This window comes from Taeniopygia guttata, chromosome 7 (assembly GCF_048771995.1).
Source record: "Taeniopygia guttata chromosome 7, bTaeGut7.mat, whole genome shotgun sequence".
Classification (NCBI taxonomy): Eukaryota; Metazoa; Chordata; class Aves; order Passeriformes; family Estrildidae; genus Taeniopygia; species Taeniopygia guttata.
This window is the reverse complement of record NC_133032.1, coordinates 18752923-18771490: the sequence shown is the minus strand read 5'-3', so window position 1 is coordinate 18771490 and position 18568 is coordinate 18752923. Positions and strand designations below refer to the sequence as shown.

The following is an 18568-nucleotide window of genomic DNA, read 5'->3' as shown; positions in this document are numbered from 1 at the left end:
TAGCATTTTCTTTCCTTCTTTCCTCTTTTTTCTTTTTTTTTTCTCTTTTCTCTGTATGAATTTGGAGTACAAAGAGGGAGGAAAATATTTCAAGAGTAAATCCTTTTACTCTCTAAGACAAATAACACTGGGAATGGAGTGACTAGTAGCAAAATTTTGTATTAATTATTTGTAGAATGTTTTATATTTATCAGGTTTTTTCAGACATAAACTTTTTTCTTGGTGGGGGTGGAAAGAGTGTGTACTTGGATCCAGTAGTAAGTAGGGCTGCTGTATTATGTAGCTTGATTTCCAAAATGCATTGAAAAATTGTAGCAAGCAATCAAACCTAAAGATCTAAAATTTCTTTCCACCACAATAATTATTTATTATTAATTATATAATTGATAATATCTTTATTTGAACACAGTTACCATTCATGAAATTATCTCAGCTGACCTTATATTTTTTTTTTACTCTTCTAATCTTTCTTTGTAAAATCCTGAGGAGTTTTTTCAGTAATATTATTTTATTTTTTGGTCCTGAATTTACTGGCACATTTTTCATCTGAGCATTCTTAAGAATTTTTACAGATTACCCAGGGGTGTAAAATTCATGATGCTGATTGTTTTCAACAAATTTCTATGGAACTTGAAAGGGTGCTTTTTGGGTGCATTGATTTGCATGCATTTAATGTGAGCATATGTTGTCTCACTTCTATGACATACAGCTTTTTGTTTGTAGAATTAAGATCTTTCTGTTAATTGACCTTGAAAAAAATCACTGCTTTTTATTAACTTTCTCACTCTATCATCTAATGTTCCCAATCTGTAGCTTTAATAATTGCTTTATGTTCTAGGACTGCTTTACATTCTAAATATATACCTTACTAACATGCATACTCTCATTTTTTGAAAGGAGTGGAATCAGTGTGACTACTCAGCAACTGTTAGTATGTAGATACATAATCAACTCTTTCTCAAAGTGAAATCTGATAGTAAATTGCTAAGGTTCCAAGAGTCCTCATGTTAATAAATCATCATTTCTATTTTTAGAAACTCAGGAAGTTTTTTTTCTAGCAGCACAGGATGTTCTGAAACTGTCCCACAGGTTGAAAGAATCCAAAATTAATTCGATATTCTTCCTACACTTTACAGTCACACAAAGATGCACTTCATCCCTGTTTTGCAGAGAGATTTGTTTGTTGTGCCCACATTACCGCCTCTTGGTTTTACTAGTTATAACTTTGATCTGTGAGCATTCAGTCTTGTGATTGTAATAATCTAAATGGTACTTTTGATGAAAAGTATCAAACTTCCACTCCTTTCTCCTCCTTATGGAACAAAATGTAACCATCTGTTTTACTTTTCAATTACAAGACATTTAACACCAATGTCTATAATAACAGCCATCTCATAATTCTCCCCAGCATGATTATTTCTCAGCTTTTTTGTTTGCTACCTGAGCTCCTTAACTTTGATTCCTTATGTGCAACTTTATGTTCGGTTTTGCAATAAATGTGTGAGGGGTTATAATGCAGATACATTCACTGACTACATTAATTATTAATCACAGGATATAAAGCAATTGCTATAATACTCAACATAAATGTTTCTAGTATTATTTTTTTGGCTGAAGAGTTGGATTCTTGCATTTGCATCAGGTATTTTGATTATATGTATAACAAGAGCATATTTTGTAAACAAATCAACTATCAACTAATCTGTAATGAATACATGCAAGGAGAGATACTGTGGGTCAGTAAACTAAGGAGAAACTCACTGAAATGCACATAGAAAACTTGTTTTCTTCTTAATCTGGATTATGGACCAACTTGAAATCTTCTAAAAAAATTAATAGCAATTGCAAAATCATAATTTTTTCCTAAGTCCCTAAATTTTACAGTTTCAGTTACACATGTCCCTGCTTATTCAAACAATTAGTGCAGTTTAAAGCATCATCTCTCCTTTTTGGCTTTCCAGAACCACCAAGGTTTATTAAGAAATTAGACTCCTCAAAACTTGTGAAACAGCACGATTCCACAACGTATGAATGCAAAATAGGTGGATCTCCAGAAATCAAAGTCACCTGGTACAAAGGTGAAACTGAAATCCATCCCAGTGAAAAATACAGAATGTCCTTTGTGGATTCAGTGGCAGTCATTGAAATGCACAACCTCAGTGTTGAAGACAGTGGTGACTACACTTGTGAAGCTCAGAATCCAGCGGGTAGTGCAAGCACCAGTACTACACTGAGAGTAAAAGGTCAGAATCTCAGCTCTTTCCTTCTCTTTCTAACATTAAGTGTCCTCCTTTAGGAAAAACTCTTAAATCCCACTTTCTTTTGTCAGAGAGGCCAAAACCTGCCTGAGTAGATGGCAAATCTTTTGTCTGTTTTTGATCTCTTTGGCAGCTCTTTCTTATCTATTGTCTTCACTATTTAGCATCAGAAGAGTTACTTCAATCTTCTGTCTTCTTTAGTATCTTTTGCTTAAATAACACAAATGATGACTCTTTTTTCTTTTTTCCAGCACCTCCTATTTTTACCAAGAAGCCCCATCCAGTTGAGACCTTGAAAGGGTCTGATATTCATCTGGAGTGCGAGCTTCAGGGCACTCCTCCATTCCAGATTTCATGGTATAAAGACAAACGAGAAATTCGGAGCAGCAAGAAGTATAAGGTCATGTCTGAGAACTACATAGCTAGTCTTCACATTCTCAGTGTGGATACTGCTGATGTTGGTGAATATCACTGTAAGGCTGTAAATGATGTGGGAAGTGACTCCTGTATTGGCTCTGTAACACTAAGAGGTTTGTGCAAAGATTGGCATCTTCTTGGCATTTCTTTGTTCCTGAAATTCTTCTCCTACTTTTTCGCTCCTGGCAGGGTTCTTTACTGTTGAATATCTTCTCTTAAATAGCACCACCAACCTTTGTGAAGAAGCTGAGTGATCTCACTGTCGTAGTTGGGGAGTCGATTGAACTGCAGGCAGCAGTACAAGGATCACAGCCCATTTCTGTTCTGTGGTTAAAAGACAAAGGGGAAATCATCAGAGAAAGTGATAATCTTTGGATCTCCTACTCAGAAAACATTGCAACTATGCAGATTGGAAATGCAGAACCAACCAATGCTGGGAAATACATTTGTCAGATAAAAAATGATGCTGGAATTCAGGAATGCTTTGCCATGCTGAAAGTGCTAGGTTGGTAGTATGAGATAAAAAACACAGTGTTTTTTTAACATGCTTTGAAATTTAAATTTTAATCATAATAATAGCTATTTCGTTGTTCTAAAATTTTTTCTGACTTGCATTTCATTGCAGAACCTGCAGTCATTGTAGAGAAGCCAGGCCCAGTTAAAGTTACAGCTGGAGACTCTTGTACTCTGGAATGCACAGTAGATGGCACACCAGAGCTTACTGCTAGGTGGTTTAAGGATGGTAATGAACTGTCCACTGACCATAAATATAAAATCAGTTTCTTCAACAAAGTGTCTGGGCTTAAGATCCTCAATGCAACACTAGAAGACAGTGGAGAATATACTTTTGAGGTGAAAAACAGTGTTGGTAAAAGCAGCTGCACAGCTTCAGTGCATGTTTCAGGTTAGTTGACTACTCTTTCTCAGTCACCTCGGATCCTTTAGTTCCTTTACAAAGCCTTCAGATAACAAAGTGGTTATTGTGATTGGAAACCTATGAGAGTTGCATAATCTTAGGAGTACTTGGTATTCCACTTTGATAGGCATCAAGAATAGATGTTTACCTAAAATCTGAGGGGCAGGAACTATTGAAAGGACTTGATTTCTTCAAGTCCTTTTGTTGTCTTGGACACCTGGTGCAATATTGTTGCTTATGAAAAAGAATGGAAAGAACAGAAGGTGTTCCTCAAAGATTATGGAAGTTCCAGCATATCCTAAACCATTGACTATTTTTCAAATACTTAGATGTTTCAGAGTATATTGCCAAAGCAGATACAGCAAAACATCATCAATTTTATTATGCACAGAGAAATTCCTGCATTTAAGAACCCTCTATGGTAAATTCTATATATTTTTTTTTCTTTTGAAACAAATGCAGATCGTATTATACCTCCTTCTTTCACAAGAAAACTTAAAGAAACTTATGGCCAGCTGGGTTCTTCTGCTGTACTGGAGTGCAAAGTTTATGGGTCACCACCCATTCTTGTTTCCTGGTTTCATGATGGACAAGAGATTACCAGTGGAGAGAAGTATCAGGCTACTCTTACAGACAATACCTGTTCTCTGAAAGTGAATGGACTTCAGGAGTCTGATATGGGAACTTATTTGTGCACAGCTACTAATGCAGCTGGATCTGATGAATGCAGTGCATTTTTGAGTGTTATAGGTCAGTATAAGTAAGAAGCCAGAATCAGACAGTCCAAATTTATTTTTGGAAAGATGTAATTTTTTCTTTGTTGAATATTTCTGATTACTGTTATCTTCAAAAGAAGTTCAAATATACTTCTTTTCTGTCTGTTTTATTTGTGTGCTTAGAATCACCATCTTTTGTGAAGAAACCTGAACCACTGGATGTTTTATCTGGGGCAAACATAACCTTTACTAGTATTGTAAAAGGTTCCCCTCCACTGGAAGTTAAATGGTTCAGAGGCAGTGTTGAGCTAGTACCAGGACCCAGATGCAATATCACCTTGCAAGATTCAGTTGCAGAACTGGAGCTCTTTGATGTACATCCACTTGAGAGTGGAGACTACACCTGCCAGGTCTCTAATGAGGCAGGGAAAATTTCTTGTACAACACATCTTTTTGTCAAAGGTTTGTCCAGACTACTGCTTCTTATACTTCTTAAAGATGACCTCTTGGCTTTATTTGATTTGTTTTCTTCCTGTTGTTCATTATAGAACCAGCCAAATTTGTGAAGAAGGTGAATGATTTAAGTGTAGAGAAAGGGAAAAATTTAATCTTGGAATGCACATATATGGGTACTCCACCGATTTCAGTGACATGGAAGAAAAATGGAGTGAAAATAATGCACTCTGAAAAGTGTAGCATCACCACTACAGACACATCTGCCATACTGGAAATCCCTAACAGCAAACTAGAAGATCAGGGGCAATATTCTTGTCATATTGAAAATGATTCTGGGAAAGATACTTGTCATGGTACAATCACAATACTAGGTGCGTCAAGCCCGCAGCACTTCAACAAGTGTTATTTGTACTAATGGTCATCATGCAATATCTTTTTATGCTAATGGTGTGTCTTTGTCCTTCAGAACCACCTTACTTCATTAGATCCTTGGAGCCAGTGCAGGTGACTGTTGGGGATTCTGCATCCTTACAGTGCCAGGTTGCTGGAACACCAGAAATGATTGTGTCATGGTACAAAGGTGATACAAAGCTGAGAGGAACTGCTACTATGAAAATGCACTTTAGGAACCAAATTGCTACTCTGGTTTTCAGCCAGGTAGACGGTAGTGACAGTGGGGAGTACATCTGCAAAGTAGAAAACTCTGTTGGGGAGGCTTCTTCATCATCTTTGCTTACAGTTCAAGGTGAATATTTCAATTTTAAATATAGGGAAATGGCCTATTTTTCTTAAGTATGCTTTGCTATTTCGAAAAACAATTGCCTCTTCGTCGTAAAACCCTTTACTGTTTCTTGATGTGTAAGATACCCTGTGGTACTTTCTACTAACAAAAGCCTACCAGTAAAGGCTAGAATTGTATTTCAATTAAAATACAGCACTTACTGACCACAGCTCTTTTGTGGCACTACAAGCCCCTGTATCTTCCGTCCCTATTCAGGATATTTCTTTGATTGTTTCCAATATTAGCAGTCCTGAGACTTATTGGGTCTAAGATAAAAAAAAAGTGACGTCTCTTCCTGCAACCATATGCACAGGGCCCTTTACAACAAGTTCAAAATAAATGATATGCTAAACAATATTTTTAATTGGAAGTTACAAGCAAAAATCCACCATACTCTACAGCATATTGATCAGTGATTATTAGTGAGTACAGCAAAAGATGCATGTCTTCTGGAAGACTTCACTGTACAATGCTTATTCTCTTACAGAGCGTAAACTTCCTCCTTCTTTTACACGGAAATTAAGAGATATTCATGAAACTGTTGGCTTACCAGTTGTGTTTGATTGTGGCATTGCTGGCTCAGAACCCATTGAAGTATCTTGGTTTAAAGATGGTGTGCGTGTAAAAGAGGACTACAATGTTCACACGTCCTTTGTAGATAATGTAGCAACTCTCCAGATTTTGAAGACAGATAGGAGCCTTATTGGGCAATACACCTGCACAGCTGTCAATGCTATTGGGACTGCTTCTTCTAGTGGCAGGCTTGTCCTTACAGGTTGGTGGACTGTGAAATATTTAATGGAAATTACTTAAAACTGAGTTTTGCTTTATATATGGATTTAATATTGTACAGAAGATTTTTATTTCACACAGTTTTAAAGTACATTGAGATTTTTAAGTGATGTTTTTTATTTCTTTCACTCTTCAGAAGGGAAGACTCCTCCATTCTTTGACATCCCACTTACACCTGTGGATGGCATTATTGGAGAAAGTGCTGATTTTGAGTGTCATGTTTCTGGAACACAGCCTATTAGAGTCACTTGGGCAAAAGATGACCAAGAAATTAGAACAGGAAAGAACTATCAGATCAGTTATGTGGACAACACAGCCCATCTGACCATCTTGAGAGTTGACAGGGGAGATTCTGGAAGATATACATGCTATGCTAGCAATGAAGTTGGAAAAGACTCTTGCACAGCTCAGCTGGCTGTTAAAGGTACTGAATAGAGAATGCATTGTGTTTACATTTTTCTTCCTCCAGTTACAAAGGAAGTTGGACTTATTACTGCAAGATAACTTTGAGAAAACTTTTGGGATGTAGCCTGAGAGTGCCTATGTGGACATACCTATGAATCTTTTAAGTGAATTAGGAAGGGTCACTAACAGCAATGGGAAGATAAATAAAACATATTCCTTGGCCTACTTTCTCAATAGGCTCTAGCCTATTTCTTTCTTAAGAAATTGAAAAAACTCTTGGGGTTATTTAAATGGTGTATGACTTAATGTAAGAGAAACTTTTTTCAAACAGGAAAATACAGTGACAATGACTGTAAGAGCAAGACTCATGCTGTTTATCTTAGCATAATTTCACTTTAAAAATATGTCCAGCTTAAATGAGAGTAAATATTAATTCCCCAATGTTCAAATTTTTCTTGAAGCATTTTTAGGATTTTTAATCTCAAGATCGATTCATGGAATTTATATTCTTTTTACAGAACGAAAAACTCCTCCTACTTTTACTAAGAAACTGTCTGAAGCAGTAGAAGAAACAGAAGGGAATGAACTTAAACTTGAGGGTCGTGTTTCTGGCTCTCAGCCTTTGACTGTTGCTTGGTATAAAAATAATCAGGAAGTCCATTCAAGTGCTCACTGTGAACTATCTTTCAAAAACAATACCTTGCTTTTGCATATAAAGACTGTAGAGCAATCAGATGCTGGTTTATACACCTGTAAAGTGTCCAATGAAGCAGGAAGCGTGTTGAGTACATCTTCTGTTGTTATCAGAGGTTGGTTGAAGTCTTGTTTTTCTTTTCTTCCCGCATACAAACAATATCTGTGTTTTATTTAGCTGCAAGTATATAGCTTCCCTCTTATGAGCTGGTTTTATTTACCTTAACAGCAGTGATTTGTCCAGAGATGGACATAAACCACAAAATTAAGAAATTCTTTTATTTGTGTGACTATTTTTTTACAAGGAGAAACTTCTTTTTCACTATTTGCTATTACTTAATTGAAGTAAACATTGAAATCTCTGTAAAATTTCTGTTGAATTTTTCATGATTCTCTATATGTGGAGTAATGGGGTTTGTGCCATGAGATCTAAGCTTAGGCAGTGTTGACACTGCATTGTGGTAGCATGACACTTTGTCATAATAGTCTTGAAGGAAATTTATTTCTTTAACATTTTATATCGTTTTGCAGTCTAATGGCGCTTTTGGTCTCATACTATTTTTTGCGTGTAGAAGTTCTTGATGAGAGGATAAAGATATTTCTTTCATGTTTATATAGGAACTATGCTGTCATGCTCTCTTGATATTTATTCCATTTTACAGTATTATGACTGACATTCTCAGACTTCTGTTTATCATCCTCCATTCCTTGCCATTGCCTCCTTAGTAATCACATGTACCTCTCTTTCTCTCATGTTCTTGACCATATTTTCCTGAGTAATCACTCAAGCATTTTCGTATTCCAGAACCTAAAAAGCCTCCAGTTTTTGACCAGCCTCTTCAGCCAGCAGCAGCAGAGGAAGGTGATACCCTACAGCTCAGCTGTCATGTCCAGGGATCACAGCCAATCCGGATCCAGTGGCTGAAGGCAGGAAGAGAAATAAGAGCTTCAGACAGATGCAACTTCAGCTTTGCTAATGGAGTAGCTCTTCTAGAACTTGCTGCACTCACCAAATCAGACTCAGGAGAATATGTATGCAAAGCTTCAAATGCAGCTGGCACTGATACTTGCAAATCTAAAGTGACAGTCAAAGGTACAGTAACATGGAGAAAATAGGGCATATGATGAAAATGTCAACCTAAACGCTATCCCACTTTTTTTCCTGTGGAACAAAAAAGTTAATAATCTTTAACAAATGATTATTTACTTGTAATTTTTTGTAAAATCATAGAATCTGGTAAAACAGAGTATTTAACAATAATTTATAGATCAATAGTGACATAAATGCTGAAAGATCAGTGTCAAACCAATAGTACATTCCTACCAAAGAGATTAAGAATTTATTTTATATCTAAACATGAAATTTAAGAAAAATGCAAGGTAAATATGTGAAATTACTTGGACATGCATGTTTTATGGAAAACATGTGAAAAATGATATTTTAAAAGAAAAATACAGATGGAATTTGACCATATGGCCTTAGAGGCTAATTTGTTTTAACACTATTACAGCTCTAAGACATTTTGACCTTTTAGCTGAAAGTAAATACTGTCTAAACATGAGTCCTTCTGTGTAGTTCTTGCTTTACCACTGCATAAAGGACACAGGAGCCCAGCAGTATGTACAAATAGTATTTTTCACTACATGGTTAGCCACTAGGCTAAGGACTAAGTCAAAGAAAAACAGGAGAAGGCGAAAAGGAGAATTTAAAGACCACTGATAAAAAACTGCAAGTAACTCTTAAGGCAGAATATCCAGAAATAGTCTGAAAAGAAAAAAACCTCACAAAAAAAAAATCCATTTTATTAAATGAGGCTTTCTCTCTGCATATATATCTATGGATTTGCATCTATGGAGAGTACAAATGGCCTGACTGAAGTAAATGAACAACACATTATGGCCCATTGTGGACAGTTTCATCTGGAAAGTAAACTGCAAGTTGGCTAAAACAATATTAAAATATTTTGCATTTTTACCTATTGCACAGTACTTTGTTCCATCTCAGAAATTAATTTCTTTTTTACAATTCCTTCAGAAGCATAATCACCTATGAACATAAGCTATTACATGAAGCCATCTGTTATAACTCTCTGACTCTGTTTTTTTAGAAAAACCGGCAGCTGCTCCAGCAGCTAAGAAAGCAGAAGTGGAAGGCAAACTTTATTTTGTGTCAGAGCCTCAGAGTATCAAAGTCATGGAAAGTAAGAACTCTTTTCAAAACAGTACAATGTCTTCTATTTGCCTACACCTTTTGTTTGAGATTATCTCTGTCATAAACACCTGGAAAGACTTAGCTTCCTCATTTGCATCTTTCTGCAGAGACCGTTGCAACATTTATTGCAAAAGTTGGAGGTGATCCAATTCCAAATGTTAAGTGGATGAAGGGAAAATGGAGGCAACTCAACCAGGGAGGCCGCATTATAATCCAGCAGAGAGGAGATGAAGCCAAACTAGAAATAAAGGACACAATAAAAACTGATTCTGGCACGTACAAATGTGTTGCTTTTAACCAACATGGTGAAATTGAGAGGAGTGTAAACCTGCAAGTTGAAGAAAGAAAGAAAGAAGAAGTTGTTGAAGGGGATCTCAGGGCAAAACTAAAAAGGTATATTGAAAGTTTTTATGGATTAATTTGCTATTCAACCCAGAAGAAATTTTTTTTATTATACATCTCAGAACAAGATATAATTTTAAAAAAATCATTAAATAGGAATAACTGTACTAAAAATAAAAGCACCGGACTAGCCTGAGCTAAAGGATTCTACTGCACAGAACAGCTCTGAGGTGATTCAATATTTCATTAAACAACTTTCTGGGAATGAAATGCTACATATTTAACTCCTGTTATTGATTTGAATAGCACTCCAACAAAAAGAAAAGAAGAGGAAGAGCAACCTATTGATATCTTGGAACTTCTCAAAAATGTAGATCCCAAAGAATATGAGAAATATGCTCGCATGTATGGAATTACAGATTTCCGTGGCCTCCTGCAAGCCTTTGAGTTACTGAAGCAAACCCAAGCAGAAGAAAGCCATAGATTGGTAAGACACAGTGTGACTGCAGCATTGGTTCTCTTAGGAATAATATGTTCCCCTTGAACAGACATAGTGTCCACACTCTGAAGCTCTGAAGTTATGATGTGTGGAGAAATTTCTGGTTCCTCCTTAGATCTTTTACTGGCAGTTCTCAATTTCTTGCATGTGCAAATCCAAGAAGAAAAAAATGGGTCTTCTGGCTAAGTAGGTTCTGTCTTCATAACTTGACTGCAATTGTTAGAATGGGAAGATAGACTGGTTACAGTACAGTTACATAAAATTTGATGTAGGAATGAATTCTGTGTTGGATAAATGTAAGAGCTTGACATTTAGTATCCTTTAATCTTTGAGTATATTCTGCATTTTTATAGGAAATTGAGCTCACAGAGAAAGCTCAAAGGGAAGATCAGGAGTTTGATGAACTTGTAGCTTTTATTCAGCAACGACTCACACAAACAGAGGTAAAACATTTTTGGACTGGGTTATGAAATATTCAAACCTTTAACAGAGAAGTTGAAATTAACTTAAACTAATATTTTCCAGCCTATTACTCTGATCAGAGACATTGAAAATCAGACAGTTTTAGCAGATGAGGATGCTGTCTTTGAATGTGAGATTAAGATTAACTATCCAGAAATTAAACTGTCATGGTACAAGGGAACACAGAAACTGGACTCCAATGACAAATATGAAATTAGAATTGAAGGTGATCGCCACATACTGAGAATTAGAAACTGCCAGCCTGAAGATCAAGGAAATTTCAGAATAGTATGTGGACCACATATTGCCAGTGCCAAGCTAACTGTGATTGGTAAGTCTACTTCTGAAGTATATATTTGAATTAGTTTACACATCATTTATTCCTCTCTCTGATCTCTGATAAAATGTATGTTTTAACATGCTAATAGAACCTGCAGTTGAGCGGCATCTTCATGACACTACTTTCAAGGAAGGAAAAACATGCACGCTGACTTGTCAGTTCTCTATCCCAAATGCCAAATCTCAGTGGTATAGAAATGGGAGACCCATTAAGATAGGAGGGAGATATTCAACACAAGTCTCTGACAAAGTGCACAAACTCATCATCAAGGATGTTAGAACGGAAGACGAGGGACAGTATACCTGCAAGCTTGACAGTCTAGAAACAACAGCAGATCTGGCCATTGAAGGTTTGTAAATATGTAGACTCTCTTTCTTACAATAGTGATAGTTTCTGGAGGTTTCATTAGCAGAACAATTGAAAATAAAAAGAAACAATGAAAACAAAACAAATGAAAATAAAAATTTCTCTTTAAACAACATGTGTGACATATTTGTGTAACTTTGTATTTTTCACTAAACCATGATTAATAATGTCCCGTAGCCCACAAGCAATCTGAGTTGTACTAGCTTCTATTTTTTCTGGGACTCTTATATTTTCCTTGGACTTTTTCTTAATTATTCTCTGTCTTTAGTTTCCTTAATGGCTTCTCTTACAAAACATATCTGCACAGCAATCTTGTTATAGCTGAACTCTTACATCTTCTAATCTTCATTCTTATGCATGAAGATTCTATGAAAACTTCATAGAAGATGGAATCCCTTTTTCTTACTCTACTTTTTTAAGATCTACTGCTATTATCTCATTAAAATTTAGCTATTTGTATGATAACATTGAGAAGGATTCAGATACAGTAAATGCTGTGGTGGTGCCTAACAGTTGATGTATTTTTTCTTTCTAAAAACAGCGGAACCAATTCAGTTCACCAAGAGCATACAGAACATCGTTGTGAGTGAACACCAGTCTGCAACCTTCGAGTGTGAGGTGTCTTTTGATGATGCAGTTGTGACGTGGTATAAAGGCCCCACTGAACTGAGAGAGAGTCCCAAGTACAGCTTCAGAAGTGAAGGTCGTTGTCATTATATGACTATTCACAATGTTAATGCAGAAGATGAAGGTAAAAATGCATTAAACAGTTGTGCTGGTGCCATTTTTATCTGGGTTGTTTGTGTGGTTTTAAATGATAAAAGAATATAAATATGAATATTCTTGGCTGCTGCAGGTGTGTATTCTGTAATTGCTCGTCTTGAACCAAGAGGAGAAGCAAGAAGCACTGCAGAGCTCTATCTTGTAACAAAAGGTTAGCAAATTTTTTAGACAAATTTGTGATCATAACCATGTGCAAATTTGTTTGTTTGAAACATGATTCTGGAAAAAACAATAGTCCTAAAATAAATCTCATATTCCTCTGCAGAAATCAAACTGGAACTGAAGCCACCAGGTAAACTCCTCAAGCAAATTCTTGTTAATACTTTGTCATACAATGAAAGCATTGCTCTGCTTTTTTATTATTTTCAAATCTTTTTTTCCTGGTTAGAGTAAGTATAACCTACATCCTTAAAAAGTGTTCCTCATCCACAGACATGTGGAACTATTATTCTCATAAGTAGTGGCAATGAATACTGAGACAAATCCATAATCAATGACATTAATAGGACCCTATTTTGTACAACATCAAATGCCCCATTCTCTAAAACACACAAGTTTGTTGTTTTTTTAACTGCTAAGGAATGGAACAATGAAGATGTGCCAATTAATAGGCAGGATCTTCTCTGCACAACTGAAATAAAAAAAAACAAGGAGGCAAAATAGGTAAAAATCACCTCCTTATGAGATGCAGTGATCTTTTTTGAATGTTCTTAATAGCCTACTCCAAATGTTGCAAGAATTATTTAGAAATAAAACATAATGTAGTATGGGCTGGTTGAACTGAAAGGTTAGTACAGTTAGTTATTTATTGGTTGGCTGGCTTATACTTGAGGATCAAGATACATTCCTTGTATGTTACAAAAAGAAAGATTAAAACACCATCAACTACTATCCTTGAGGAGAGCACACTGAATTTTTTAACTGGTAGTATTTATTAAGTCAATTAAACATTTTGATTTTCTAGATGTTCCTGATGCCAAGGTTGCAGTTCCACCTCAAAAACCAGCTGAAGGTAGGGTAACAAACCATACTTGTTCTGTATCTGCACTGAACCAGAAGGCCAGTGCAATAAGATTTAGTTAATTGTCCTTGTGAGCAAAAGTTGACTTGGGTAGGCTTCTTTGCTGTGTGGAAGGTGAAAACTCTACACATGTAGTGGTAGGAATTAATTTAATTCTCTTAAAACAAGAATTTTTAAGAATTTATCTTTAAAAGAGAATTTTAATTCTCTTAAAAAAAGAATATTTTCCATCATATTTTCCTATCAGTCTGTTGTTCGTTTGATCTTCCTTTTATTTCCATCTTCCTCTCTGATAATTTTTTAAAAAAATTATTTTTCCACAAAAAATATTTTTTAAACAAGCTGTCTGAATTACTGCCTTTAAAAAAATAAAGCCATACATTGGATTTCATGTTTATGGCAAATGTTCTCCCCCCAGGCTCTGGATTTGGACTACAGGCCACAAACAATATTTATATTTCTGTTTCACCCAGTAGCTTACTATAAATATCAGCACTTTGAACTTCTTGGTGTTTTTTCCAGGATAATTTAGTAAATGCTTGCAGTGGCAGCAGGAAGGGAAAGATTTGATAATTAGATTAATTACCATCAGCAAAGATAGGAGAGTGATGGCAGCAATAAAAATAAAGCTGAGGACATTCAGGGTTCAAAAAAAATAGACTGGGGATTCCCATTCAAATGGTATTTATTCAGCTGCTGTAAACTCTCAGAATAAGCACCATGTTTGCTTTTATTCTGCAGCTGCAATAAAATAATGTAATCCATTTTCTCAACCCAATTTTTTTTCATTTACAAGGAAATATCAAACTTAAATTTTGTTCTAAACATTTCATTTTTCCTACAAGCTGCCCCTATTCCCATTCTTCTGCCTCTTGTTCCACCTCCAGAGGAGAAAAAGCCAGGTAAAAGTCCTTACAGTATTTGAATAATATTTTCATGTTTCGTTATGTCAGTTGGCTTTTGGATTTTTGTTTGTTTGGCTTTCTAGGGGTTCTTATGGTTTTCTAATTTAAATTTTTAAATCTATTATTTTTAAGCAGAGAAAAAGGTTCCATTAAAGAAAGTCCCCCAAAAGGTGGTTAAAAAAGCTCCTGAAGAAGTCCTGCCACCTAAAGGTAACTTTTTTCCTTTGTTTGAAAACTTTTTTAAAAGAGTAAAATTACCTTGTGGAAACAAGGTGTTTTGTTTTGAAATAACTTCAGTCTATCAAAATTGTTTTATTTCTGGCTTTATGTTAAAAACACACATTTAAAATACAAGCTGATTGTGACTGCCTAAAAAATAGTCCCTTCTTTAAACCATCCGTGAGGGTGAAATACTTTCACTAAATGTGAACATCCAATATGCCTTGCAAATTCCTCACTATGATATGAATAATCAATTTATTTATTTTAAGTTCCTGAGGTGCTACCAGAGAAGCCCAAAGAGACCAAAATAACATCCATGGCAAGGAGAGAAGAGATACATGAAGAAAAGAAAATACATGAAACACCCAAAGAAATTTATGAAGAATGGGAAGAAGATTATGGTGAAGATCATGACTATTATGTCAAAGAAGAGGGCTATGATGAAGGGGAAGAGGAATGGGAAGAAGCTTATGAGAAAAAAGAAGTGACTTATGAAGAAAAAAGAGTAATTCATGAAGAAGGTATTTGAACTATCATGTCATTTTATTTCTTCTCTTTTCTCGTATTTATTGTTAATGCCCCAGCATTTTGAATTAGGGAACATTTTTCTGGTTTTGTTTTTTTTTTTGCTAAAATATCTGGAACTATAATATGCTGACAAATTTTAAGTGACACTTGATGATAACACAAGATATCGTAAGGTCTGGATGCAGATACGAATGGATACATTAGAAAGTCATTGCCAATGAACTTTGCAGGTCTTTAAAACCTAACATGCGTTTGTAGTTAGTAGTTAGGATACGTGTAATTTTTAGTTTTTTGGCTATTTCTTCTATCATTTTCCTGTGCTCTAGATAGACTTGATTTACTTAAATGTTTCACACATTTATTGATTGAAGTCAGTGGTTGTATTTTGCACTTTCTTGCATGTTATTTCTGTCTTGGGGATTAGTAACATGTATGCCTCTGGGGATAAAATTTGGCTCTGATGAAAAAAATGAAGCTTGGAAATAAGCAAAACATTTTACTTCAACAAGTGGATCTCCAAAACTCTCTGTTTGTTTTTAAAATTCATATGTAATCGCATAACTAATACCTTTCTGTCTACAGAGCCTTTAAACAACATATTTTTTATTATTAAGTGATGTTATTTTTTTTTTAAGTGACCAAAGTTCCTAAGAAACCCACGCCTGAGAGAAAACCACCAGCCATGATAGCTGAAAAGAAGGAAAAGAAGGAAGTAACTGTTCAAAAAGGTATGACTTTCCCAGAAAACTAGCAGGAAGAGATTAAGATATGCAGATTAAGATCTCTTATGCAGCCCCTTCACATTTCCTTGGAAAGAAAATTATCTTTATGTTGGACAGTGAGATGAGCAAGGGTCATGGCTCTCTTCTCCCACCTCATATTTCTGAGCTCTCTGCTCAAAGGGAGTTGAATCAAAACAAGAATTGATAGAAAAATCAAAATGAGCTTCAGTTATTCTTCCTTCTCCCTGTATATTAGTCTAGGGCATGGATGTCACTTTTAAGAAATTAAATGCTGTCCCTCTGGAAAGTGTTTGCCACTTAGATCACTGTGTATCTCAGGGTACAGTGGGCCTTACTGCCATCACTACCCTTAAACAATGCACTGAACAGAGCACAGGATGCACAAGATGTACATGCTAAAAAAAAAAAAAAAACCAAAAAAACAGCCAGTTCTATCTGGTTTGTATCCACAATTTGCAAGATTACTTGAACAATATATCTATCTGAATTACTTGCAGTTGTCAAGAAACCTGTCGATGAAAAAGTGGAGGTAACAACTCAGAGGGTTACAGAAGAAAAAGTCAAAAGGGCTGAGGGTAAATACTGTTCAGTTATTTTAATGTCATCTTGCTGTGAAAGTTGTGCTTTTGTTACTTAGCTGATCTGCATATGCTTTGTCTTTACTTAACATGGTCTGATCAATTTTTCAGTCTTTGAAACATCTAATAAAAGCTTCTGCTGAAGCCTTTAAAAATAAGATTAAAAGCTTTTTAGGGGAAAATACTAAATGCTAACTACCAATGCTCTAAGAAAGGAAGTTTGTATAAAATTGGGTGAAATAGCATGTTCCAATCTAAGCTGAAGATGTGAAATCCCTGTCTTCCTTACCTTTCCATTTTGACCCATCTATCAAAATGCTTTGGTTAATTCTTTGTTTATGAAATAAATATGCACCCTTATTCTCTTAATAGCTACTTCCTTTTGTGTAGCATTTCCCATTCTGCAGCAGGATTCTGTCAGCTACAATTCAATAAGTATCAGGAAATTACCTGTGTTCTAAATGCCCTGAGTTCCTTTAGAACATAGCAATAAAAAGAAACAAACACATGCCTTCTGTTGCTTTATGTGATTCTAAGAAGCCTGATTTAGCTCTTAGCTGCTGAGTTAGATTATTTGCTGTATTTTCAACATAGTTTATAGATTTCTGTAGACTTATTTTGATCTCTTTGCTCAATGTTTGACTGAGTTACAAAATTCTAACGCCAACAGTTACCAAGAAAGTTCTGCCACCAAAACCTACACCAGTCGTCGTTGAGGAAAAAGTTATGAAAAAGGAAGGTACAGATCAGCATCTTTGAATTGCAGTTTACCCTTTTTTTCAGTACCCAATGTGTACTTCTGTGCTTCTTTGGAATATGTGAGCCTGTGTGTATGTATCTGGATCCATAGTAGTAGTCATGCTGTGACTGCTCTCAGTGTTTAATTAGTACGTCTACCATGCTTTTGTTTTTTTATGTCTGTTTTTAACATATTTGTGGATAGCCTTTTGGTTCTTGTTTAAAGAGCCTAAAGTCATACTGCAGTTTGCAGTCTTTGAGCTTTTTCCTCATCTATTCTGCTTGCTGGCCTATCTTTACATAATAAGTATAATTGGGTCCCCATGCCCAAAAATATCTTTGAAGAACCACCTTTAGAATTCTTCTGACGCACTATTTCCAAAAGCCTGTGCATGCATTTTGTTTCAAATGTTTGAGTTAAAGGTGTCTGTGTCTTTAGTCTTTAACAAATACTAAATATTATACTTGTGTGCTTGTTCTGTGTTCAGTATTTTACAATATGAATACTGACTGTCTAAATATGTCTAAGATTTTAATGTGCAATACCGATAAAGACCTGATAAAAACTCACTTGCTGACTACCACTAATGTGGATCTAGAATATTAAATACTAAAACAAAATCCTATCTTTAAAGTACCAACAGTAGAAACATGGAGTGTTTCAGAAGAAAAGATGTCAGTTTCTGTCCACAGAGAAGAAGAGTATTCATATGATGTTACAGGTATGTACAAAACCAAAAGTCTGTGTACACAAATCAAAACAAACTATCAATCCTACGATACTTTCTTTTGATCTACTTTTATGAATTGCAAATTACATATTTAGACATATTGTACATTTGTCTTTCAGTATGCCTTGCTTTTTTTGTCCATTGTATTATGTAGCTTTAGTATTATTCAGCTTATATTTGAACTACTTTATCTTAATATTGTTTACATACTTTTCTTTGAAGAACCAGCAGAGCATGAGAAAACAGTTGAAGAAAGATTCTTTGAAGCTGTTTACCCAATTGAAGGTAGTTTGATTATGGATAGGAGTCTAATAAATATTTGTATGTTTGTTTGTTTGTTTGTTTTAATTTGAGTCAAAATTCATTTTGCGATTTGCACGTGCTCTTCATTTTCTGGATTAAATTTTTTTACCTATTAACATATATGTTTCAGTGATTGTGTACTGTACACACATAATATCTTATTGAAGTTTTTCAGATTTACTATGGACATTGCTATTTCCTATCTCAACTTTTAATATCTTTAAAATTCCTATTGTAGCACATAGAGAGGTTGAGGAGGAGGAAGAAGTTTCTACGGAACTGGAGATCTCTCACGTTGAAGGTGAATAAAGTCTTTGCATCAACATCTGCTCTGTTTTTCTGAGCTTTCAGATTATCTGTT

At 35.2% G+C, this 18568-nt stretch overlaps 1 protein-coding gene across 5 annotated transcripts in view; it reads left to right on the top strand.

Annotated features, from left to right (window-relative positions):
- Positions 1-18568, top strand: part of TTN (titin) — a 239364-nt gene that overhangs the window by 75447 nt on the left and 145349 nt on the right. For all 5 annotated transcript variants that reach the window (XM_072932290.1, XM_072932288.1, XM_072932287.1 and 2 more), the window contains 31 exons: positions 1962-2243; positions 2510-2788; positions 2899-3180; positions 3301-3579; positions 4054-4341; positions 4491-4769; positions 4856-5134; positions 5230-5508; positions 6032-6319; positions 6473-6760; positions 7260-7550; positions 8240-8527; positions 9543-9635; positions 9754-10039; positions 10295-10475; positions 10841-10930; positions 11013-11280; positions 11378-11638; positions 12197-12406; positions 12512-12589; positions 12704-12730; positions 13403-13450; positions 14305-14361; positions 14497-14574; positions 14856-15107; positions 15750-15842; positions 16355-16432; positions 17106-17174; positions 17809-17895; positions 18127-18189; positions 18446-18508. In XM_072932290.1, coding sequence (XP_072788391.1) covers positions 1962-2243; positions 2510-2788; positions 2899-3180; positions 3301-3579; positions 4054-4341; positions 4491-4769; positions 4856-5134; positions 5230-5508; positions 6032-6319; positions 6473-6760; positions 7260-7550; positions 8240-8527; positions 9543-9635; positions 9754-10039; positions 10295-10475; positions 10841-10930; positions 11013-11280; positions 11378-11638; positions 12197-12406; positions 12512-12589; positions 12704-12730; positions 13403-13450; positions 14305-14361; positions 14497-14574; positions 14856-15107; positions 15750-15842; positions 16355-16432; positions 17106-17174; positions 17809-17895; positions 18127-18189; positions 18446-18508 — 5784 coding nt within the window. The remainder of the gene's footprint in view (positions 1-1961; positions 2244-2509; positions 2789-2898; positions 3181-3300; positions 3580-4053; positions 4342-4490; positions 4770-4855; positions 5135-5229; positions 5509-6031; positions 6320-6472; positions 6761-7259; positions 7551-8239; positions 8528-9542; positions 9636-9753; positions 10040-10294; positions 10476-10840; positions 10931-11012; positions 11281-11377; positions 11639-12196; positions 12407-12511; positions 12590-12703; positions 12731-13402; positions 13451-14304; positions 14362-14496; positions 14575-14855; positions 15108-15749; positions 15843-16354; positions 16433-17105; positions 17175-17808; positions 17896-18126; positions 18190-18445; positions 18509-18568) is intronic.